This window comes from Gadus macrocephalus, chromosome 22 (assembly GCF_031168955.1).
Source record: "Gadus macrocephalus chromosome 22, ASM3116895v1".
NCBI lineage: Eukaryota > Metazoa > Chordata > Actinopteri > Gadiformes > Gadidae > Gadus > Gadus macrocephalus.
This window is the reverse complement of record NC_082403.1, coordinates 14144489-14168923: the sequence shown is the minus strand read 5'-3', so window position 1 is coordinate 14168923 and position 24435 is coordinate 14144489. Positions and strand designations below refer to the sequence as shown.

Below are 24435 nucleotides of genomic sequence, written 5' to 3'. Positions count from 1 at the left end.
TAGAAACTTGTAGGCGAAGACTTACAAAGTTTGTCCACAAATTATTTTCTTACAGCACAAAAAGCGCTCAGGCATTTGAACTGGACGTAACAATGTATTCTGGGTCCTCACACTGCTTAGTGGCGGCGCACAGGGGAGCCTGCCAGGGAAAGACTGTTTCATTTCCTCTCGTTAGCATATTAAATCAATGCTTTTCAGGCGAGACGCTTTGTGACAACTTATAAAACGAACTTATTTTCACATCTTTAAGACTAAAACATTTTCCAGTGGAGATAAGCCGTAGCTAGTTAGCTTTGTTTGCCTCCCACTAATTGGGATTAGCTCACGATAGCTAGCTAGCTAGCCATCAAGCTAACAACAACAATAACAACCTCCACCGGCAGGCTAACAGCAATAATAAGGCATCACCACCGCACGCTTCGGATTCAGGACTAACGGACAGACGGACTCTGGTAAAGGGGGACTGTGTTTAGCACGGAGAGATCCACTACGGAGCTTTAACGAGTGGGTCAGGAGCTTGATCGGTGAAGCCATTCTTTACCACCGTACCACGTCTATCGGACCTGTGATCATCGATCAGGGACCATGGCAGAGTCTAGCGCCTCCATCGAGGTCACGGTCAAGACGCTGGACTCTCAGAGCAGGAGCTACAAAGTCAAGGGCGAGGTAATACAATTTTACATTGTGACATTTGTGTTTCGGAAGTAGAGTTGCAACTGTGCACTGAGGTCCGCGTCGTTGTGTGGAGGTGTTGTGTGTATTTATTGACCCCCACCCGTCTGTGCCATCAGTTGACAGTGAGAGAGTTTAAGGAACACATTGCCACATCTGTCGAGATCCCGGTCGATAAACAGAGGCTGATCTACCAAGGAAGGGTGTTGCAAGATGAGAGAACCTTGATTGATTACAGTAAGTAAGATTTACACGCTAATTATATACCTGCTTATCTTAGTGCTACTTTGAATACTAAGTATTAAAGAGTAATATAATCCTAAAATCAAGCTTAAGAGCAAGGGCAGTCTCTTGTTTTCTGATGGGCTGAGTAATGTTTTTTGTGTTTGGTCGTCCTCGAACAAATATCTGACGCATTCCATAGTGGCTTGTAAGAGAAAAATTACAGAGTTAAAGGACAACGGCTAGTGGCTGTTTTTCCAACCCATCTCAAATTGCCCCTCAGACGTGGATGGGAAAGTGATTCATCTGGTGGAGCGGGCGCCGCCCCAGCCGGGCTCCTCCGGCTCCGGGGGTGCGGGGTCGTCTACAGGGGGTGATACAGGGCCCAGCACCAGCCACTCCTCCACCACAACGCAGGGCATACCTCATGACCGCAACGGGAACAGCTACGTAATGCTGGGGACCTTCAATCTCCCCGTCAACATCATGGATCCTCAGCAGATACAGGTGAGGATGAAAGCTGCCCTTCTATTCCAGCCTGCCCACCTTGAAAGTACCAGTGTGGGTTGGAATGATCTCCCCATGCTTACATTACATTGCCACATGCTTACACTATGAGATAAAACAAAATGTCGAGGGGGAATGTTATCCCCATGGCTACGGCCCACGGTATATTTATGATACTTTTTTAGTGACGTTGTTGTGTATGAGCGTTATAATGAGCAAAGTTGTATATGAAATGCGTCACACACCGCAGCGATATAATATAGGTAGCGGTGTCCAGGAATCCTAACCCTAACTCTGACGCGTACATTAAATAAACCGCTGCTCAGACGGAGCTTCACCAACCCCACTCACCGGAGTGTTGTATAAGTGTTAGAAAGGCTCTGCTTTCTCTCTGACACCTCAATCAACTGCTCCCAGACAGAGTCCACACATCCACAACCCCTTGGTCCGGACGTTTGAGTTCCTCGGAAAAGGCCCTCAGACGTCACGAAAAGAACATCACCTGCGTTCAGCAGAGTGGAGCGATTACAAAGTGTTTTGGGAATAATGGCGATCACAAAGGACTAGATCATTTATTTTCTCTAAATTGGGGACTTATTTCAGTAACAGTGATAAAATGGCATAGATTCTATGTTGACAATCAATAAGACAAATGGCAACGTTAAAAACAAATAAAAACAGTTTTAGGTTGACTGGCTCTTGCGGAATGCTGTGCAAACTTGTTGGTTTAGCTCAGGAGGTAGACTGGGTTGATTTGTAACCGGAAGGTTGCTGGTTCGATCCCTGAACCCTCCTAGTTTGGTCGTCGAGCTCTCCCTGAGCGAGACATCTAACCCTTACTGCTCCCTACAAGCTGGCTGTCTACATGTCAGTGTGTGAATGTGGTTATGAACCGTTGTAAGTCACTGAACAAAGGCGTCTGCTGAATGCCCTACATGTAAATGTAAACTTAAAGTCAAACATCATATTCGTCAACGTGATCCCAACTATGTAAAATGGGAATAGCAGCATATTTTCTGTTTAAGAATAGTGTTTAATGGAGGATTTGTTGCTGCCCAGATGTCCGTCCAGCAGATGATGGCTGGCGTCGGCGAGGCCGGGAGGGCGTCCCGGGTCAGCACCAACACCGGGGTGACTGACGACTGTTCCTAAACATCAGGCCCTCAGTGATTACCGGATCACTGCCTGCAGTGTCTGTTCTTCTCGGTCCACATTGGATCAAACCCTTGAACAACCTGTTTCCCTGCAGAGCAACGGGTCGGTAGACGTCCACATCAACATGGACCAGTCGGTCCAGAGCGAGCCCAGGATGCGGCTCCAGCTGGCGGAGAACATGCTGAGGGACGCCCAGGCTCTGATCGGCAGGCTGGAGGTAGGACTGCAGCGCCGCACCATGCCCTCACTCAACCACTGTCATCTGGCTCCAAGATTTGTACATGCAAGGAAGATTGCTTGGTGGGCTTGGTGCATAAAAGACTTAAAGCAGCACGATAGTAGCGTAATATTAACAAAGTATTAGCAATATAATATATGAACAATATTTAAACACTATATTAATAAGAGCTATAAATGAAGAGGCATCGAGAGGAATGCATGCTTTGAAAGGGCTATGAGGCATGTACACCATAATTAGAATAAATATAGAGATCACCGTGTTTCAAGGCGCCTTCAATAGTGAAATCTGTTGACAAAATGACTGAGTCACGGTGAGGAATGCATTTGGCAACATTGCAAGTAAAGTGTGAAGACTTACGCATTCCTGGCCACATTCCAGACCTATGGGATAATTTGTGAGCCCACTTTGCAATATAAAAAATGACTTAAATCATTCTATGACTTGCTATTCATCGTAACAATTGAGCTGATTAAAACAACAGTTGGACACAAATCATTTAGATTTACATTTAGGGCATTTAGCAGACACTTTTATCCAAGGCGAACCCCAATAAGTATATTCGTCAGAAGAAAGAGAAACAACAATATATAACCTTTGGTACAGTAAGGATGGTCATATTAACAAGTGCCAAGCACTTAGAATGTCTAGGTAATCCCATTCCCTGTATACAACAGAAATAGCTGGGATAAGTTGCTATACAATGCTAAGTGCTATTTTAAAGAGCCAGGATGTTCAACATACAGGAAGCAGGAACATTAAGTGCCAGGACGTACAAACATGCAATAAGTGCGTTATTGGTGGGTTATTTATGAGAGTAAGGGAGGAGAAGGGGCGATAGGGGGGCAGGAGGCAGGCTGTGTAGAGTCCAGGGGCCTCATTTAAAAACACTCCCTAATCCTATTGGGTGTACTATTGCGTATGTCCAGTCCTCAGAATCTGCGTACCCACAACCAATTAAAACCTTCTCGTTATAAATACCAACGTACGTTCAATCTTGCGTGCGTGAACGAGCGTGCACAAGCGCCATGCTCGTCCCAAGAACGGCCCATAGTCCAATAGTCCTTAAAAGGGCAATGCTAATCAAAAAAATCTATTGATAAACTAATGAATAGTCTCTTATCCTAGTATATAAGGAGCCTTTAGTGACCTATCATGACACGGGAAAATAGATACGCCTACGCCCAAGAAAAACAAGATTTGCACATTGTGAAATAGAAGTGATTCTTACCGAAGTAGAGAACAGAATAAGCATTATTTATAGGCCTTCTGCCAAAAGGATAATTCATTACTATAGCCTGTAGGCTAATCTAATGTAGGCCTACATATATATATACATGTATCAGGCTAATTAATGAAACTTAAGTGATACAGTTGGATTTTTTCCGTAAATCATAACGTTGTTTCCGCAACATTTTCGTGACCTTTATAAACGAGGCCCCAGGTGATCTCTGCACAAGTGAGTCTTGAGTCTCTTGCGGACGCTGTTGAGGGATTCTGCGGTCCGGACATCGGCAGGGATCTCCTTCCCCCACTGCGGTGCCAAAACAGAGAGGAGTTGTGACTTTGCGGTTCGACCTTTGCGTGCTCTTCTCGATGGTGGTTTCATTTGTAACATTATCCATCGGATATCATTTCCACCTTAGGTAATTTTCCTTGCGTACAGCCAATGGTAAATACAGTATGAAGTTTGGCTCGGCTAGATGTGAGACAGTTGTGTGTTGGTTCTGTGAGTCCCTTCATCCTTCCACATGTTTGTGTAGGGTCCGCCCAGTGACCCGGCCCCTGCACCCGAGACGGATCCGTCCCAGCCCTCCCCCGGGGCCGGGGCGACCCCCTCCCAGCCCATGGACACCACCACTCTGCCTGCCCCGGCTCCACCCTCATCCTCCTCCACCTCCTCCACCCAAACAGAGGCTCCAGCCCCGCCGGGCTCCAAGTAAGCCAGATATAACTCCTCCCTCAGTTTGAACCTCGTTACAGAAGGTCCACAGGGCCACGACCATGGAAGGGATCAAATCTGCTGCGCTTTGGGTATTATCAGTACTAGTCACACATGGCCTTTGGTTTGTGTTCCCCCTTTTTCCTTTCGTGTACTGAATGCACATGCTGACATGAGCAGGGAAGACCGAGTGAGAGCCCAGTCTCCTTCCACCTTGAGGCATCGCGAGGAGGACCAATCGGGTGACGTTCTGTTAGAACAGAAAACAAACCCAGTAGTCCTCCTCAGTGTGTGTCCGAGGGAGCGTGCTGAGCATTTGGGGAGGGACGTGGGAGAGCAGACCTCAAACGGGATTGTCTTCTCTCCCCGTGCCTCCAGCCACCCGAGCCCCGCAGAGTTTGTGGAGGTGCTGTCGGAGGTGAGGCGGGTGGAGGAGCGGCTGCGGCCGTTCATCGAGAGGACCCACTCCATCCTGGGGACGGCCACGCTGGCCGACTACAACAACAACGTGAGGACGCCTTTTGTGTTTTCAGCCTGTCGGTCTCGGGACCGGCCCCTGTCTGTCTCGGGACCGCCCCCTGTCTCAGGGCCGACCCCTGCTTCCCCCTCGGGTGGTGTGGACTCCTCTAGGTAGGTAGCCGGACCCCAAGGGAGCTAGGAACAGGATGCCCCACCAAAGCGTCATACAGCTCACTTGTAGGCTAACTCATCACTTGTCGTACTTTGTCCGCTCCAGATTGGCTGATGGCTAACGTAGTCCATGTGTTTCACATGACCAATACAATACATGTTCCTTTCATCAACCTCCATCTCAGCTTATTGGAAATAAATCCTCCAATTGAACCACACTGCCCCCGGTGGAGGAGTGGGCGTGCACAGAGGAGGAAGGTCTCCGGGAGACGGGGCAATCACCTGTTGGTTAGCAGCTAAAGGTCTCCTCTTAGATCCAGACCTTTTTCTTCCAGATGCGCGAGCGGGAGGAGGACCAGCGGACGCTCAACGGGGTCGGAGACACCCTGCGTCTCCTTGGCAACAGCTTGATTGCCCTCGGCGATCTGCGCTGCAACCTCACCACCAACCCCCCGCGGCATCTCTATGTGGTTCGGCCCATGGCCCATTACGCCTCTCCTGTGCTCCTGCAGGCGGGCCTGCCTCACATGCCCATCCCAGTAGGTTCTCCTGTGTGATTGTATTGCGGGGGTGGGGGTGGGGGTGGGGGGGCTATAGCAGAAATATAATATCACCATTTCTCCCAGGAAGGATCAGGATCCATCAGCTTTTCACGTTTCTATTTCATGTGTAGGAGTTGGTTACCTGTAAAACCATTCCAATTCCATTATTATTATCCCTTGCATTAGACTTCCATAGACGATTAACCGTGGGTAAGGGTAAATAACAATAATTATTGATATGGTATGTGTTGGATCTGATAAGAGCTACTAACTCGTTAAAAAAGAGGGAGAAAGTAAAGGCTTTATCAAAGATTCCCTGTAAACCGCAGGGCTCGAGCTGTATTCAGGGGGGTAGGGTTAGGGGAACCCCAGACCTTTGAGAGGGTCCCTCCACTTTCAATCGTTTTATTATAGAGTGAGATGGACAGGAAGGTATGGGGGAGAGAGAGGGGGGGGGGGGGGGGAAGGACATACAGCAAAGGACCACACGCAGGGATCGAACCCGGCTCGCTGCGATCAGCACTAGGCCTTATCTCTCTCCCCGCGGAGCCTTAAGGGACCCTCTTCAAGCCAGCGTGACTCATGCCCTCTCCTAGATCAACCTGGGGACCACCGTGACCATGACGTCTAACGGACGCCCCGCAGCAGAAGGGCAGGCGCAGCCCCCGCACACCGCCGGCCAATCAGAGCAGCAGGGCCCCGGCCAGGCCCCGCCCCCCCAGCCAAACGCCACCACCAACCAGATGCCGGGGGGGGGGGCGGGGCAAGGGGGTCCCCGGGTGATCCGAATCACCCACCAGACCCTGGAGCCTGTGGTCATGATGCAGATGAACATCGACGGTAGGTCCCCCTCTGTTCCCCGCTCACTGGGGGGGGGGGGTTCTGCAGAGCTCTCTGCTCACCGCTCACTCTTGTGTTCTCCAGGGGACTCTGCTGGCGGGGCGGGACAGGCCACCGGGGCCGCTGGTCAGCCCGGTAAGCCCCCTCCCACGGAGATGCACCTCTTTAAGTTCTGTTTACCACCAAGCGCACGATGCTGGGAATCCAACGCAGCGCTAATAATGCGATTGAAAGTAAACCTGTGTGTGTGTGTGTGTGTGTGTGTGTGTTCGTTCAGGGGCCACACCCATCCACATCCCGGGGCTGCCCCCAGAGTTCATGCAGGCCATCGTGCAGCAGATCTCCCACCAGGCGGCCGCCATGGCGGCGGCGGCGGCCGCGGGGGGCCACCCCGCTCACATGCACCCGGGGGCCACGCCCGGGGCCCCGCCGCCCGCCACCGCCGCCGCGCCCGGCCCCGAGGGGACCGCCGCGCCCCAGCAGCCCCCGCTGCCCACGCAAGCCCGCGTGGTGATCACCCGGCCCGCCTTCGCCCCGCAGGGCCCCCAGCCCCTGGGGACCCGCGGGGCCACCATCAACCTGAGGCCGGCGGCCCCCGGGGCGGCAGGGCCTCAGCCAGGGGCCCAGCAGACCCTGGGCCCCTCCCCTCTCAGCCAGATGATCAGCGGCCTGGTGGGACAGTTCCTGCTCCCGGGGCAGACAAGTGAGTGGGGCAGCGTCCCGTCCTCGTGTTTAAACGGCCTCTAGCCGAGGGCGTCTCCCAGCACGGGTCCCCTCGGCAGAGCGCCTCACCGTGGAATAACCGCTATTCACGTCTGCTCCCGACCGCCCCGATAGGCGACCCAGCGTCCCCCTTCTCCTCTTCCCACTCCCACTCCTACTCCTTCTCCACCTCTTTATCAGATCCCTCCTTCGCCTCCACCCCGGCTCCTCCTCCTCCTCCTCCGCCTCCCTCTGCCAACCTGTCGGGCCACACCACCTCCTCCTCCTCCTCCAGCAGCAGCAGCAGCTCCTCCACCTCCTCCGCCCGGCCCCCAGCTGAAGGGCTCCCCGAGGGCCATCTGGCCCAGCTGCTGGGCTCCCTGCTGGGGGGCCCGGCGGGGGTCGCGGGCGGGGCCCCGGCCATCACCGTCACCCTGCCCGGCATGCCCGGCAGCTTCTTCCAGGGCATGTCGGACTTCATGCATGTGAGTTACCACCCCCGGCTGTGTTTCACCAGGCAGCAGGAGTGACTTCATTTCACCCCAATCTGTAGCAAGGTCATCATCTAGTTAATAACCATTACTTAATCAGTTATACTGGAACTACTCCCAGTAAAACTGATATAGGTCTTCTCCTGGAGGGATGGTCCACTCAATATTGTATATAAGGCATTACATTTGGTTATGATGTGATATCATCAAATCGTGGCTGCCCTGTTTTTTTTTTACCGGTACTTATTTTTTAAAAACCAATTTTTTCGAAAAAGGTTTTTAATCTCAATGGGACTTTCCAGGACATCGACCCACTTCACAAACCACACCCTTACTTTAGCAAATACATGTTACATTTTGTCCATCTTGCAATATAATAAATCATATGTCAATCTGAGCAGAAAAGTGAACCTTTCCATGTCCTGAATCTCTTGACTAATTGAACAAAGTCCTGAATCATTTCTAGCCAGTTATCTACAACAATTTTCTATTTCTGAAGAGAACCAAAGTCCCTGCCCAAACTAAAGTCTGATCAATGTGGACCGGGTCCTTCCCCCAGCCCTCCTCAGCGTCCGCCGGCCCCCCGGCCCCCCCGGCCCCGGGCGCCCCCCCGGCCCCGGCCCCTGGCGGCGTGGGGGACACCCTGAGCCCCGAGCTGTTCACCGGGATCGTCCAGGGCGTGCTGTCCACCATGATGGGCTCCCTGGGGGCCCAGCAGGGCACGGGCGAGAGCATCGCCCACTTCATCCAGAGGCTGTCCCAGACCAGCAACCTGTTCACGCCCGGCTCCGGGGACGCCGTCGGTGAGTGGGGCGGGGGGGTGTGCTACATGATGAGGTCATGAAGTGGTGACGCCCCGGTGAAGCAATGCTGTGTCACAGGTGGCATATGGCACTGATGAATCATTTTTGGGTGTATTATATTAATTTTATTATTTTATTAGGGGTCCTATGAAAAAAGTATGAACCCTATTGTCTCGGTAAGTATTATTATTTCTTTACAGACAAATTCGGCCATATCTCAAAAACAACATGGGCAAAAGTATATTAATTGTATAAATAAATTCGTGACTCGTTCAACTAAAATGAGTTGGGTTTGACAAGGATGGACCAGAATTAGCTATAGGTTGCGCTATAATAAGCACTTTAAGTGAAAAATACTCAACTGGCTGCCATTTCCACCAGGAAAGTGCAATATGCATGAAACTTGTTATACCTGCCCCATTCGTCATGAAGAACAACTTTCAATGTGCAACCCATATGGTCAGATCATTAAGACTTAATACAATGGCTACAACTTGACAAATCACCCACACTCCAACAGATCTGGTGCCGGAGCAGCTAAAAGCTGCCAACTCGGCACACATGTACCAGGTGACTGTGGGACTATTCATAACAATAAGGCTAAAGACGGCAGAGATATACATTTTAAAGTGAAACGTATGCATATCTCCGATGTTTAAACAGCGCTAACATTGTGTAAGAGCACGTTGGCTCGGCTGTAATATATGGCTACAAAGAGTAGATTCCATGCAGCCAAATTTCAAGTATATATATATCTGAAATTACAATTTGGATGCATTTTTCTCAAGTTGCCTTTCTGAACGGACTCTCTACCACGCGGGCCGGGCCTTAAAGCGGTACACACGTCATTTCTCAAACGTCCGTTTTGACAGTGGGCTCTGACACCGTATGCTTTAGAAACATGGTTGGGGATTGTTCTGATATGTTAACTTCGGGTAAACCAGTGTTCATTTATTATACATTACCAAGCTCACCATACCTCCACGTAGGGACGACTTCTATTCCTCCACCGATGCTCTAATCTGCCCTTAGCAGTCTACGTGTCCATGTAGTGTAGGGGGACTGCGTCAGCCGCCCTCTGACCCCCCCTCTGACCCCCCCTCTGACCCCCCCTCTGCGGCCCCTGGTCCTCAGGCTTCTTCGGGGACCTGCTGTCCCTGGTGTGCCAGAGCTTCTCCATGGTGGACATGGTGCTGCTGCTGCACGGCAACGCTCAGCCGCTGAGCCGCATCCAGCCCCAGCTCAACGCCTTCTTCACCCAGCACTGCCTCCAGGGCCGCCCGCCCACCGACGCCAACATCACCGTGAGGGGCCGGGGGGGGGGGGGGGGGGGGGGGCGTGTGGATGATGGGGGGGGGTGGGGAGGAGGGTCCGGGGGGATGAGTGACGGACATGTCCGCAGCGTGGGAGGGGTCTTAACATGATGTGGTGTGGTCTTCTGTTGCAGACGGCGGCGGAGGAGCTGATCAACGGCCTGGAGGAATACATCGTGGAGAGCTTTGTAAGGCTGACCCCTCACACTCGTGCACCAGTGTACCCATCACCACTACAAACCAACCATAGGCTGGTCTGTACCGGTGATGGGTCACAGATGCTTAGTCCCTTAAGTCCTACTAGTTCACTTGCCAATATTGACTCTCTGAATAATCACGCACTTCAGACATTGTACATCAGAATGCATCATGGGGGTTTTTGTTGGAGATACCCCATTTTGTGTTGACTTGAGGGATCATCAAAATCACAAACTGCACGCACATGCAGGCTGTGATTGTGACGATCTCTCAAGTCACCACAAAAGGGCGCATCGCCCCGAACAATTCAATTTAACAATCAACAATTTAAACCCTGTGTCACTGGTGTCGTTGTCGTGGTCTTTGTTGTGCGCCAGGCCACCGTAGCGGTGCGCGACGGAGTGGACGTCATCCAGACCAACATGTCCTTCCTCAGACAGCAGTTCACGCGCATGGCCGTGCACATCCTGCGCTGCAACGGTAAGGATCCGGCCGCCTGAAGGCCGGCGGAGAGCTCTCCTTTGGTACGACTGGTAGCAGCAGCAGTCAGTAGGCGGGCTACTGTCACTGTCAGCGGGCGGGCCATTGCTGTGAGGTAGTGAGTTAATGCATTCATTCAGTTCAAAATGGGGCGATGTTTGTCCAGACGACAGCGAGCCAAGTGTTGGTTGTTGGTCCGCCCTATGAAGAGAATATAAATAGTCACGCTGGCAGAAAGTAAGAACATTCTGGTGTGGCCGCTTCTTCCCCATTAGCAGAGCACAAGATGTTTTGCAGTCTATTTGTGTTACCTACACCTGCAGGTGTGCGCTTCTTAAAGGGTGACTGCACTCCCCTACTGGACCGCTTAAGACTAACAGCCACCGTTTGACACCAATGATGGCACATTTAAAGACATGAATCAGCTCCCTTTACCTATTGATGTCTAAAGCGTTTGTAGGAAGAATGCTACAGTTGAATTCCGTAATGAACTTGGACATTGGCGACCCACTTCAGATAGATCCACTCATAAGCCATTAGCTACCATCAACACACGCGATATCCACTGGTTTTGGTTAAGAGAAAACCTGTGTTGAGTAACGTAATCCAACCCTTTCAACTAACGATGAATGGAATTGCTGATTTTGTTTAGCAATGGGGCAACAGGTTTCTTCACTGTTTAATAGTGAATGAAGCAGTAGTATCCAGAATAGACTGAGGTTGGATTTCTGAGTGTGTGTGTGTGTGTGTGTGTGTGTGTGTGTGTGTGTGTGTCCGTCCTCAGACCAAACCTTCGGGCCCCGCCTGCTGCTGCAGTGCACCCAGGGCCTGTTTGAGTGCCTGGCCCTCAACCTGTACTGCCTGAACGGGGAGCAGAGAGCGCTGACCGCCGTCATCAACCACCGCATTGTGAGTGCTCCCCCGGCCCCCCCCCCCCCCCCCCCCCCCCCCCACACGCACACAAAGCCACCCAAAGATTAGGGATTCAGTCGCTTTTATTTTGAAATGTTGTTAAGAAAGCCGAACATGGCGCCACCACCGGATCGCCCTGTGTATGTTTCTCTGTGTTCTTTGAGAAGCAATGAGGATTAAGATTGCCCCCCCCCCCCCCCTTTCCATGTGGGTACAGAGAACCATGTCGGCCGAGGTCAACCCCAGCCTGGTCAACTGGCTGACCAGCATGATGTCCATGAGGCTGCAGGTCATCCTGGAGCACAACCCTGTGACGGAGCAGCACATCCAGCACTACGTCGTCCGCCCCCGGCAGGTAAGACCCAGGGACGGCCGCGCCCGCTACCGGGGCCGTGGCCCCACGTGGGCCCATGGCCACTGGTACAGGGGCCGTGTCGTGTGCGCTGAGAGCGTGGTACCCGCTGGGCCGGGCCGGCGCGGTCACATCGCTCAACCCTCCCTGTTCAAACTGGTATCAGATCTGGTGAAGGCTCGTCTTTCAACGATCGTGAGGTCGTGGGTTGAACCTGATTGTTACAGGGTTCCCGCGGATCCTTAAAAAGTCTTAAATTCATAAATCGAAAAATAAGGCCTTAAATAGCATTAAAAAGTCATAAATCCATCTTTCAAAAGTCTTAAAAATGTTTACACATGGTAAGTAGGATTTTATGATTGTAATTAGCCTCAAATCTAAAAAAGAATAGTTAACATTTTTTATATAGCAGTATTGTTGCGCAATCACGAGAGCAGAACCAACAAAACATTTGTTTTGCGGCCGTGACTCAGATGCACGTCGTTCAGTTGCGCAAGAGGTCATTTTTGTTTCTGTCCAAAAAGCCTACTGATAGTGGAAATATGTTCAAATACATTTTTCCACTAGTGTTTATTGTGTTAAATTTCCTTTCAAGTGGCATTAAAAAAGTGTGTGTGTGTGTGTGTGGGTGGTATTCTTTCTCAACGAACCTGAGTACATATAGTGCATACAGTTTCCATCGTCCACTTTCTTGTCTTTGCTCTTCGTCGTCAGAATGACCCGACCAGCTCCGCCCCGATGTGTGAGGCAGCAGCCGCCCCCCCGCAGAACCTCAGCGGTGTGGAGGTAGGGCTCTCTGGGTGGACCTCTCCCATTGAACCCGGAGGTGTAGGGCTAAGGGTTCGGGGCGGGACAGGGCATCAGAATAACATTGAGACACAAATGTAATGGCTTTTGTTTCCAAATGATTCAGTGGAACCTGAGACACGGTGAGATACGTTGATTGCCGTACTCTGACCTGTCCCGTGTCACTCCCCTGTCTCTCTGACCTGTCCCGTGTCTCCCCCCTGTCCCTCCCCCCTGTCCCGTGTCTCCGTGTCTCCCCCCCTGTCTCGTGTCTCCCCCCTGTCTCTCTGACCCGTCCCGTGTCTCCCCCTGTCCCCTCAGCAGATGGAGGAGGGCCTCTCTCCGCCCTCCTCCACCCCGGGGGAGGAGGCCATGGCCGTGGTGGCGGAGGGCAGCCGGGACGCCCCGGCGCCGCCCCCCGGGGAGCGGGCGCCGTCCCGCAGGGTGCTGGTGATGGGCGGGGACATCCCGGTGCCGGTCCTGGCAGGACGGGACCGGCCCGGACCGGACGTGGAGCCCTGGGCCGCTGGCGTGCCCCCGGTAAGGACAGCCCCCAGGATCTGCAGGGCCCAGATGGGATCTGGTAGGGGAGGGTGTAGAGAGTTGATGGTGTATTTTTAATCATCGTTAGTGAGTTGATGGTATAGTTCTAGCGTGAGTGCCTTAAACATTTGTGAACACTGCATAGTCAAGACTAGCAGGAGTCGTGGAAAACGTATTGTTATTTAATCGTACTAATATGGACTTCAAACCAGGCGGTCCCCAAAGGTTTGATCAAACAGATCCCTATCAATAAGACGGGCTGCATGACATTATCGAATGCGACTAGACCTTACGTCCACGCCGCGCCGTCTGCTTCTCCCTGACCGCGGTCAGCCCCTTGTCCCGGTGAGGGGCTCTGTAACTGAGCCATGGGGGTCTGTTTCAGGAGTGGGTGCCCATCATCAGGCACGACATGCTGTCTCAGAGGAAGATCAAAGCGCAGCCGCCGCTGTCCGACGCCTACCTCCACGGAATGCCCGCCAAGAGGAGGAAGGTGAGCCCCCAGCCCGCCGCACGTCGGTCCGACGCCGACGCCCGTCTCAGAGAGAGAACCAGTACAGTACCATGGAGTTCCCCAGACAGAGGACGCCACCACGAATAGGGTTGCCGTGGTGTGGACATTTTCACACCGAGTAATAAACTCGTGTCAACACCGGTATTACCGAGTATAAACGGTATAAACTCGAAACTAGGTCAACCGCCATCTTCTCCGTCAACTCTCCTCTCACACTCGGTGACAGCGTCTTATAACGTTCTATATATAATAGTATAATATAATTGTATATATAATATCACGGCCAAAAGCTCTGTGCGCCTCCGGATGGCCGTAGCGCGGGGAGCTCTCGTAGGGATTAGGCTTCGCGGGGTTTGTTTACCGGCGTTGCTATGGTTACTGGTCTTGTAAGGAAGCGTGCCAATTCTCGGCGCGCCAATTCTCTTCCGCACAGAGCAGAACTGTGGCCTATTCTACACATTTTAATTTTCTTAATTATAATTATATTATTCATTTTTACAGAATTTTTTTAATACTAAAAAAAAAACTCTCAACTGTGTTGCCGGTGTGCAACACAGAGTAATCTGTGTTGGCCTCAACGCCGGTAACACCGGTAATACCGTATACCGCGGCAACCCTAACCACGACGACGCAGAGTCTATACCAACTGCTTAGAAACACGCTGAAATCCAACATCCGTCACTGCGAGGACAAGCACTGAGGCTAGAGCGTGGTACCCGCTGGGCCGGGCCGGCGTGGTCACATCGCTGAACCCTCCCTGTTCAAACTGATATCTGCTCGGATGAAGGCTCGTCTTTCAACGATCGTGATGTTGTGGGTTGAACCTGATTGTTCAACCGTCGATGGAAAAAAATCTTGTCTTTCTGGTAGAACTACGAAAGAGGTCTCCCTGATCTGTCTTTATATCCGTGTTCCTCAGCGATGACAGTTGCTGGTATAAGATTCTGCGTGCCTGCGTGCATGTGTGTGTGTGTGTGTCAATCTTGACTCCTACTCATCTCGGTCTTAGTCTCATACTTAACACGCTATCGAGTTATAAGTCTCAATTTATTTGTGTTTGCATCAAGACTATTTACAATTACAACAAATGTAAGGCATTGATATTCAGTCTTCAGGCAGCACAAAAAAACCATAGGCGAGCAACTGTCCATCCATACGCCCACCCCCGTGACGGGGAACGCTAGCAGGGCCCTTCAGGCAGCGTGTGCAGCCTCACGCCCTGCAGAGTGCCCCCACAGTAAGAGTGTGTTGTGTTCCGCCCCGGTCAGACCTCCCAGGGGGAGGGGCCCCACCTGTCCCTGTCCGACGCGGTGAGCCGAGCGGCCCGCTCCGCGGGGGCCCGGCCCGTCACGGCGCCCAACAGCCTGCAGGGGGAGCTGGAGACGCCGGAGCTGCAGGAGGCGTACACAGAGCAGGTACCGCCACCTGTTGGTTACACACCACCAGCATGCATGACCTCGCCCGCAGTTAACTCGGGTCCCCTCGTTCCTCAGTCCACTGATGGACCACTCGCATCTTATCTCATCTCATTCCCTCGCTCACTACCCTAATGGGGTTTGTCCCTCCTGCCCTGTTTTAGCACCGACCCTCTGGATCCCTCTTCCCCAATCTTTTCATTTTTAACAATCATATTCGCCATTTTACTTGTAAGCTACGACGTAATAGCTAAATACAATTCATACATCTATTCCACCACTTGGCCTAGCCAATGCGGCTGTAGACAATGATTTTGGAGGTCCCTACTGGCACCGCAGTGGCCTCTACAGGCCACCGTAGCTGGGAAGGGAGGAGGGTTTAAAGGTGCAGTCCGACACACATGAGATGTTGAAACCTGCTAGAATTGAAGCGACAGCCAGCCGACGTGACCTTCGTGTTTCCTTTTCTTCCCACCAGGTGAAATGTGACCTCAAGGAGCGAGTGAGGGAAGACCCCGACTACAGCTCTCAGCGGTTCCCCAACACCAACCAGGCGTTCTCATTGGAGGATTGACGCTGTGGATCCTCCATGGCGTCTTAATCCACCACACACGAAGACTCAGAGCAGAGATCTCGCCAAAGAGGAGCAGTGAACAGTGCGGGACAGTGTATCAGACGCTATTTGTTTAGCTTAATGTTAGCAGTGGGTTGATTCTTTAAACCAGTGTTTTTGAAAAACGTATCATTCCATCCTACGTGGCAAATGTTCATTGTATAATATACGTGTAAGATTTAATTGTAAATTAGCACAAATTGTATATGGTAACTGTGACATGATTGCCATAGTTCTGTTAATTTCCATGTCAAGCAATCTGTGTTGCTCGCCATGTAACATTTATATTGCTTAATCGCTCTTTACTGTATCACGGCGATGCACATCACAATATGCTCTTTGTATTTTTTAGTAAGCTAAAAGATGACCCTCATGTTGGTGTCCATTTTTAATTGAGTAGATCCATGAATTAATTGAGTAGAGCCATGAATCTTTGGAGGGTCAGAACTATTCTAGCATGATGTAACGGTGCCACTGGACGCACCTGTCTTTAATGCTAATGCTCCTTTTATTTTCAACAAGCACAGCAGAATCTTTCACGTTTGATTTTATTTTTTATCAACCATGAATGCATAGTCTGCACTTGTGAATAGTGCTCTTAAAATAAAGTTCCAAATCATTGTTTCATGTTTTAGACCCATGCCTTCTGAAGACAATGACTGCAGTCTATCTGGTGATGCCTGAAATGCATAATTAATTGCGACTTATTACATTAGAAACAATTGTGACACATCATAGACTGATCATAGTTAAACACTTATTTTATTCACACAACCAGGATTAACATAGGTCTCAATGCCTTGGCTAACATTACTCTTAGAACATGGATGGACTTGCTGTAGACCTAACAGCATATTTACCGACGTATTGCTATGGAAATATGGCATGCTTTGAAGCACTAACTACCAGGAGAACTGGTTTGTGTGAAAGTTTAAATACAGTGAAATAATGGTCATTTCTCCATTACTATCAAGCATGTTTCACCAAAAACCTCATTGAGTATGCAGCAAATAAAGCGGTAATCTCTGGAATCACGTAGTGCCACGTCCATGCTGCTGAGCGAGGGTCCTGGAGGAGGTCCTCTCCCCCAGGGGGTCTACATCAGGGACCTGGAGGAGGTCCTCTCCCCCAGGGGGTCTACATCAGGCACCTGGCTCTCCACCTTGAAACACAGGGTAGAGGAGAAGGCAGAGGTGAAAATCAAACATCGGACAACAATTGAGGGCCTAACACAGATGGAAAACCTAACTTGAAGTGCAAGTGCACCCCCTCCCTGTGATGGAGCTTTTGCTCATACTCGACCTCATCAAGCGCGAGTGAGCTGCAGACTTTTCTGGCCTGATTAATAGTAAACCCCACCCACGGTTCCTGTTCAGTATGATTAACGGGCTTGGCTCTGCTGCGGTCTCCCTGCAGGTCCCAAACACTGGAGCCTGTATGAGGCCCTCCTTCAGTCGCTGTGAAACTGTTCTCGCTAAATATCCTTCCTGTCTGAGGTTCATGCCTGCGCCCCATTATCTACGACTCTCTCACTTCCTCAGTACCTGACTTTCAAAGTTGCCAATGTAAAGGCACTCCTCAAAATAACCTTCTCTCAAACCAGCCCAGGTAGATTACAGATAAATCTTCAAGCTGCCCTTTTGACCAAACATCCTTCAAAGAATGGTTAGGGACCAACTTCGCTTTACTAAGAGCGACCAATTACATTCTTATGCATGCTGACAAAGAATATTATGTTAGTATTTTGCTTAATTTGGGTTGGATTCCATCGTTTGCATGACTTTACTTGATGCCTCTCTGCTACAGCGTTGCAGTGGTTTGAGTCTTGCCTAAATGTTTTGCATAACTAATCACGAGTCCTCCTCCTGAACCAAGCCTCTTCTCTTTGTACATGCTGCCTCAACGTCATGGGTCCATCATCCCCTTCCACCATGTCTCACATGATGATACACAGACCTCTCTCTCTCTCTCTCTGCCAAACCCCATAACTTGAACCAGTCCCTCCCTGAACGCTCAGCCAACACCAAGGCACGCTTTTCTTTTCATTTCCTCCACCTTAACTGAAATTAAAAGAGTCTTTGAATTGGAAAAGATAACTTTACCACTGCAGTAAATTCATTCATCAGTCCATTTCAGTCACAAATCTATTCTACTGTTCAGAATATAGGTCTCGCCTTTGACCGTCATGTTACTGAGCTGGTCCAGTCAAATTCTATTCAGCTATGAATCCTGACGTACCCCCCCTCCTACAGATCTTGAACCATTAATTCACACATGTTCTCCCGTCTGTATCATTGTATTCCCTCGTCTCGTGCCTCGCTGCCAGGTTCCTAATGAGAACAGCTGGTCCCTCATTACCCTGTTCCTTCAATCCTCCATGGGCTTCCTGTCCAATCAGAACACACTACTAGATCCTGTGGATTACACAAAAGCACGCATGACCTCGCCCCTCCAGTTAACTCTGATCTGCTCGTTACTCAGTCCACTTCTGGACCCCTCACATCCTCACATCTCAGCCTCCCCCCTGAACCTCCGATCCTTGCTCCCCCCACTAACCTAAGAGGGATTTGTCCCCCCTGCCCTGTTTTAGCCCCGACCCTCTGGAACAATCCTCCTGTATTTTAAGCGACTATCATACAGTCATCTTTGTAGACCAGCCTCTTTGTAGATCTCCGTCCATGTCTTCTGGTGTTTGCGGTTTCCTCTGTCTCCCATCGTCCTGCGTTTTTATTGAACAGCGTATATTTGTTTATTTGCTTTTACTGTGTGTGTATTTGACGCAATTTGTAACGGTGTGCTTTAAAAAGTGCTTATCAGTAAAGCTTTACTGACTTATATAGACCAGAGGCTTGATACAGCACAGCGACGGAGTCAGTCCAAAATACAACTGAAAGAATACCAAAAGTATACGGCAAAGTTTAACCCCAGCACTAAATGTGTGTGTATTACAGTGAAAGGTGTAGCTGGGGCCATTTGGTCATTGTCTGCATACAGATAATCCAATGGAGAATCTTCCTATTGTCCGACTGGAGCTGGACGCGCAGCCGCTGGGGCTCTGTCCTCAACTCATTGTGTCATAAAGGATCCACTGTAACATGTAATATATATATATATGATATTGGGTACCACTGATATTGGCTACAAATTCAAATATGCTCTAGAAAATATATGATACTAGAAAAGCAGGTATACGACTACTGCATACAGAAAAATGGTACTTGCCAAAGCACCACATTTAACCCCCCCAACAGCCACAAAATAGTGCAGTAGGAAAGATTTAAGTCTGTCAGGTATTGGTGGGTTCAATTCTTCTGTGAGAATATCAGTTTTCCAGTTTCACATTTTTGAACCACTCCGAGCTCATCTTCCCTGATTGGTTGGGGGAATACAGATTACCCGTCAATCAAACAGAAGGCTGAATGCAACACCTCCCGATTGTGGAGCAGAGATGCAGGGGATATTGGTTTGGTTCTCTCTTAACGACCCCTGACCCTACAGCAGATGACCTCAGCCTCTTAACGACCCCTGACCCTACAGCAGATGACCTCAGCCTCTTAACGACCCCTGACCCTACAGCAGATGACCTCAGCCTCTTAACGACCCCTGACCCCGCAGCAGTCTCACCATGGCCTCTTAATGACCCCTGACCCCGCAGCAGTCTCACCATGGCCGCCCGCTCCTCCCCTCCTCCGGGGGTCAGTCCCGCCCCTGCCGTCGGGACAGGAAGAAGAGCGGCAGCAGGTTGAGGGCGGGCCGGTGCTCCTGCACTCCCAGGGCCACCAGGGCCCCCGCAAGCAGAGTGCCGAGCTTGGGCAGCAGTGGGGGCCGCGCCTCCATCACCTGGTGGCGGAACATTGATCCACTATGAATGAACGAATGAATGAACGGCCATTTTAAGGAAGCTTGTCCCAAATATGGTCAAGTTGGATGAGGCACTCGTAACGTTTTACAACCGGGCCGAGCAGCGAAGGTCACTCCAACATTGATAGTGTGCTTTGTTTTAAGGCCCACTTGGCGGGCGTCTGTTAAAGTACAGCGACTAAATCAAATACTGAATAAAGGACTAGAATGTCTCAAGAATAAAAGGAGCCCATCCAAGAATCAACCCCTTAACACAAAGGAACTCGCTTTAGTGTAGCATCTTATTGACACAATCTCACCGATGGCTAAATGATGTCCACATACCTTTTCAACCTTGTGACAGCGGATGAGTCCGTCGTGCCCAATGTAGAAAGTGGAGAATGCATCATATGACCTGCGTTTACATAATAGGAACAATTGTAAAACAGTGTACCCAATACCAGTGTATTGTGTACGGAAAGCCAATAGGCAAGAGGATGGCATCAGGATAAGTCAACCATAGCCAAATGTGTGCTCCAGCTTTAAAGTAATGCATCTAGTTTCACTGTGACCGTTGATTTATTGTCTTTCTTCTGGGAAATAGACTTAATAGACAAACACAGGTGTCGCTCAGACTCTATAAGATTGCTCAGACCCTTTTTTACTTTGCCATTGTTGTCGATTACTTATCTATTTTCTTTTATTATTTCATTTTATTGCATGCATTTTTTTTACTTTGCCATTGTTTTCTATTACTTATCTATTTTCTTTTATTATTTCATTTTATTGTATGTGAAGCACTTCGAGTCTGCCTCGTTGATGAAAAGTACTATATAAATGAAGTTGCCTTGCAGTGCATTGCCTAAAAGGTTGCTCTGCATGGATGAAGGTCACATGACGATACACAGACCTGTGCTGGATCTACCACTGGGAATGGGCTCTGCAGTTCTTAATCCTCACCTGTATAGCTGGGACATGTCCTTCCGGTAGAAGCGGAGACACACGCTGTGGAAGGGCAGTCCGTGGACCCTCCAGCGCGCCTTGATGGTGCCGTCCTCCATGTGCTTGGTCAGCTTCAGCACCTCCAGCCGGGCCTCTGCGTAGTAGAACAGGCAGAGCACCCGCCACAGGGAGAGGACCAGCTGGTACAGCAGGCGCCCTCTGCAGCCACAAACACAGACGCTGTTCTTACTCACACCACTAGGGGGGCGGGGGCGTCACCATGGGATCAGGTATTATTAGGAATGGATTATATGACATTATGGGTTAAAATTATGGTGTTTTTCATACAATACATCAATGATCACTCCCTAGCGCAAAACACAAGGCTACGATTGGTTTATAATTCCCTAAATTAAATTGAATATCGACCTATAGCCTGGCATTTAATTCGCAAACTATCAGTGATTTTTTGGAAGGGTTAATCAGAAATCAATCCTGAATTATGAGAATATAATAGAAGGTTGGTAAGTGTACCTGGTGTGGGTGTTGGTAAGTCCGTTAACAAACTCTAGGTCGCTGGAATACATGGTGTAGTCATGGCTCTTCCGGAAGAAGTTTGGAAGCTGAAACACAAATCATCTCAATATTACATTTCATGGAATAGCCGCCAGAACATCCAACACGATCCATACTCACTCTAATAATACCTGCTCAACAAAGCGTATAATCCAAATTATCGTAGCAACAGCAACAAATGTGTCCATGCAAAAGCGTCCATGGCACTCTTACCTCTATTCTAAGTCTTTCATACATCAAGGCCATCTTCTCCTCCTCCTCCTCGTCGCCCCGCTCCCCATCCGCCTGCCCCTGGGCTCCCTCCACCTGGTCACCCAGGAAGCTGGACAGCGACAGAGGGTGCTCCAGGGGCCGCCCCCCCAGTCCGACCGCCCGCCTGCGTTTCAGCCCGGCGGGCGCGGCCGAGCTGGCCACCGCCGCCGGGTCCGTCCCCGGGCAGTGGAAGCAGTAGAACACGGACCCGTGCACGAAGGGCGCCGGGCACTTCTCCACCCGGAAGAGGTTCCGGAAGGTGCTGTGCTCGCGCTCGGGGACGCCGGCCGCGTCCTTGCCGCCGGCCGCGCGCCCCGCCCTCGCCACCAGGCTAATGTCATCCTCACGGCGGCCGTCCACCGTGGTCAGCGTGAAGGGGGGCTCCTTGGGCCTCGGGGCGCCTGCCGCGAGCAGCTCCCCCAGCCTCGCCCGTCCGAACAGGGGGATCTCCACCAGGGTGGGCGGGCCGCCGGGCTCCCGCGCTCGCACCAGGACACACACGCTGAGCGAGTCCTCCCACTCCTCCTCCAGGCGGCTCGTCTTGTGGAGGTGGCCGGCCGGGAGGAGTGGGTTGGGAAGGAGGGGCTGCTTGACGGCCTGGTACCTCAGAGCGTGTGGGGGAGAGAGGGCCCGCGATGCGCTGTTCAGGGGTCGGGTCTGTCCAGCCCACTGCCACACCACCGCCTAGGGACGATCCAAAACAGGATTGCCAAACATGATAAGGTATACTTCAAAATGTGCATTTTTTATTTCTAAACTGATATTGTCATACGTGTAGAACTGTAGAAAGTATCAGCAGTTCTTATCATACATTCTGTAAAATAGTGCAACACCTATCATATATTCTGTAAAGCCAAGCACTATAATGAGAATCAAAAAAAATAAAAAGTTCAGTTCTATGAACAGGCATAAACCTACCTGTGGGAGGCTGCACTGCCGACTCGTGATGGGCTGTCGGGGGCCATTGCTCCTGACACAACCCACCCAGAAGGCCGTACCCCCTCTGCACACAGCCATTCAGCACAGGCTACCTCAATTAGCAATGGAACATCACCACCACACAAAGCAGCCAGACCACCTAGGAGAGGAGTGCGTGGTTCTTGTTGGATACTACTACTGGCAACGCATCAATCGGACTGGACTTGGAGACCTGGGAAGACACAAATAAGAAAGCGAGACTCAGAGAGGTCAGAAATTGAAAAAATAGAAAACGCTAAATAGATAGCACATCCCTACCGTGGTCAAAGATATCCTTACTTCCTTATCCTACTCTGGGCAACCGTAGATCATTTACAACTCTACTCTCATCATATTTTGTCATACTTTGTCGGTTTTGTTTCTCCTGTAAGATGTAATCAGCTAATTCCCGCTGCATGCCTGCATCTTTTTTTAAACTACTTATTTTTGTTCGCCTGGAAAATATACATTATATTATTGTTGAATAGAAAATCTGGTATAGGTATTTACGGAAAGACTGAATTGCAGGACCATTCAGTTGTCCTGAGTGTTCTGCTTAATTAAAGACCGAACTAACGTTATTGCATTTGAGTGGAGGCTTCAAACCGCCACCAATCATGCCAATAGCACATGACAAGCAGAACGTGAATGGCAACGCAGGACCACAAGCTCATAATTAATGGGCCAAACCCACAGTGAACCACACAGACCTATTCTACAAGGTTTGACACGTGATAACACGGCGGGCTGCAGCTTTGAGATGCTTCGCAGGCGGGAAACGTTAATAGCATTAACGTTAGTAATTATTTAAATGAAATGACAAATCAAGGATTAAAAAAAATAGTGCAACTCCTACAAAAAAGGAATTGAACCTGTTCATCCACTTGATTGATCACCAAAGGAGGAGATATCTGTGCACTGCGATAGTTGTGGATGTTCCCCCAGTGCAGTGGGAGTGACAGGGGATCTCCAGAAACAGCTGACTGTAAGGTGACAGGTCTTACATGTTGTTAGCAGACCAGTGACACAGGCTAAAGGTCTCACATGTTGTTAGCAGACCAGTGACACAGGCTAAAGGTCTCGCATGTTGCTAGCAGACCAGTGACACAGGCTAAAGGTCTCGCATGTTGTTAGCAGACCAGTGACAGCTTAAGGTCTCGCATGTTGTTAGCAGACCAGTGACACAGGCTAAAGGTCTCACATGTTGTTAGCAGACCAGTGACACAGGCTAAAGGTCTCACATGTTGTTAGCAGACCATTGACACAGGCTAAAGGTCTGACATGTTGTTAGCAGACCATTGACACAGGCAAAAGGTCTGACATGTTGTTAGCAGACCATTGACACAGGCTAAAAAGGTCTCGCATGTTGTTAGCAGACCAGTAACACAAGCTCACACAGGCTAAGCTAGCACAAGTTCCCTATGAAAGCTAGCACACAATGTCATGTCCCCTTCAGAAATGTTTTGCTAGGCAACGATGCTACATTCATGGCAATAATGACAGGAAAGCATGGCTAAGACTGCATGTATGTCTGTGTATACCCACATTAAATTGACAGATGTCATTCCCCTCTTCAGTGCCCTTGTCCAGGTCCACACGCCTCACGTTAGCGAAGCGCAGGTTCCCCCAAAACTGCCCAACTCAAACACTCAGAAGGTCCGAAATATGAGGAATTAGACGGAGATGTAAACACTTTCTTGTGACCGTAAAAATATCCCTCTGCTTACAGTGACGTTGGATCTGGCAGCGTCTCCTTTTTAAGAAAAAATATGTGAACCATTCGCCGGGGTCACGTCCCCAGAACCAGAAGCACCGCAACAGCGTGCAGGAACCCGGGTTAAAACCACCGTACCTTACTTTATATCCAAAATGTTGTGTAGTAAATCAACCGAGGAGGTCTAGCTAGCTCGGTCATATAGTTAGTTCCATGGTAAATATCGGTCGGATGTAATAGACTAATGACCCCTCTAGGCGGCGCTGCGCAGGCTACCGGCGAAT

The 24435-nt window shown here is 50.2% G+C and overlaps 2 protein-coding genes across 8 annotated transcripts; one reads left to right on the top strand and one right to left on the bottom strand.

The window, feature by feature from the left end:
• Positions 1-94: 94 nt before the first annotated feature.
• bag6l (BCL2 associated athanogene 6, like) lies at positions 95-16491 on the top strand. Of its 3 annotated transcripts, none has more exons than XM_060044092.1 (23): positions 95-666; positions 792-909; positions 1178-1401; positions 2461-2532; positions 2651-2773; positions 4558-4733; positions 5115-5244; positions 5702-5905; positions 6505-6748; positions 6833-6883; positions 7026-7451; positions 7652-7935; positions 8501-8744; positions 9879-10048; positions 10192-10245; positions 10633-10735; positions 11520-11644; positions 11865-12002; positions 12714-12785; positions 13107-13325; positions 13714-13821; positions 15111-15257; positions 15736-16491. In XM_060044092.1, exons 1-23 carry the CDS (start codon positions 586-588, stop codon positions 15829-15831), a joined length of 3609 nt encoding a protein of 1202 aa, XP_059900075.1. In that variant the 5' UTR covers positions 95-585; the 3' UTR covers positions 15832-16491. The 3 variants fall into 3 exon arrangements, with proteins under 3 accessions (XP_059900075.1, XP_059900074.1, XP_059900073.1); XM_060044091.1 differs by having other exon boundaries at positions 7586-7935; positions 13110-13325; XM_060044090.1 differs by having other exon boundaries at positions 7586-7935.
• A 122-nt stretch (positions 16492-16613) lies between these two features.
• On the bottom strand, positions 16614-24409 carry c22h6orf136 (chromosome 22 C6orf136 homolog). 5 transcript variants are annotated; one of them, XR_009524132.1, is made up of 8 exons: positions 23983-24387; positions 22399-22630; positions 21442-22164; positions 21187-21275; positions 20671-20871; positions 20056-20125; positions 19495-19710; positions 16614-17032 (listed from the first exon to the last, which is right to left on the bottom strand). XR_009524132.1 is itself a non-coding variant. In XM_060044109.1 (8 exons), the coding sequence occupies exons 2-7, from the start codon at positions 22495-22497 to the stop codon at positions 19567-19569; spliced, it is 1326 nt and encodes a 441-aa protein (XP_059900092.1). In that variant the 5' UTR covers positions 22498-22630; positions 24290-24409; the 3' UTR covers positions 16614-17032; positions 19535-19566. The 5 variants fall into 5 exon arrangements, 4 of the variants coding, with proteins under 4 accessions (XP_059900092.1, XP_059900091.1, XP_059900093.1 ...); XM_060044109.1 differs by having other exon boundaries at positions 19535-19710; positions 24290-24409; XM_060044108.1 differs by having other exon boundaries at positions 19535-19710; positions 23983-24390.
• Between the last annotated feature and the right edge of the window lie 26 nt (positions 24410-24435).

Excerpts from the sequence above, each read along its gene's own strand:
- bag6l (XM_060044090.1), top strand. The coding sequence starts at position 586 with ATGGCAGAGTCTAGCGCCTCCATCGAGGTCACGGTCAAGACGCTGGAC. Across the intron at positions 13,326-13,713 it reads GGGCCGCTGGCGTGCCCCCG|GAGTGGGTGCCCATCATCAG; the intron begins GTAAGGACAGCC and ends GGTCTGTTTCAG. Across the intron at positions 13,822-15,110 it reads TGCCCGCCAAGAGGAGGAAG|ACCTCCCAGGGGGAGGGGCC; the intron begins GTGAGCCCCCAG and ends CGCCCCGGTCAG.
- c22h6orf136 (XM_060044109.1), bottom strand. The coding sequence starts at position 22,497 with ATGGCTGTGTGCAGAGGGGGTACGGCCTTCTGGGTGGGTTGTGTCAGG. Across the intron at positions 20,872-21,186 it reads CTTACCAACACCCACACCAG|AGGGCGCCTGCTGTACCAGC; the intron begins GTACACTTACCA and ends TTGTGGCTGCAG. Across the intron at positions 19,711-20,055 it reads GCTGTCACAAGGTTGAAAAG|GTGATGGAGGCGCGGCCCCC; the intron begins GTATGTGGACAT and ends TTCCGCCACCAG.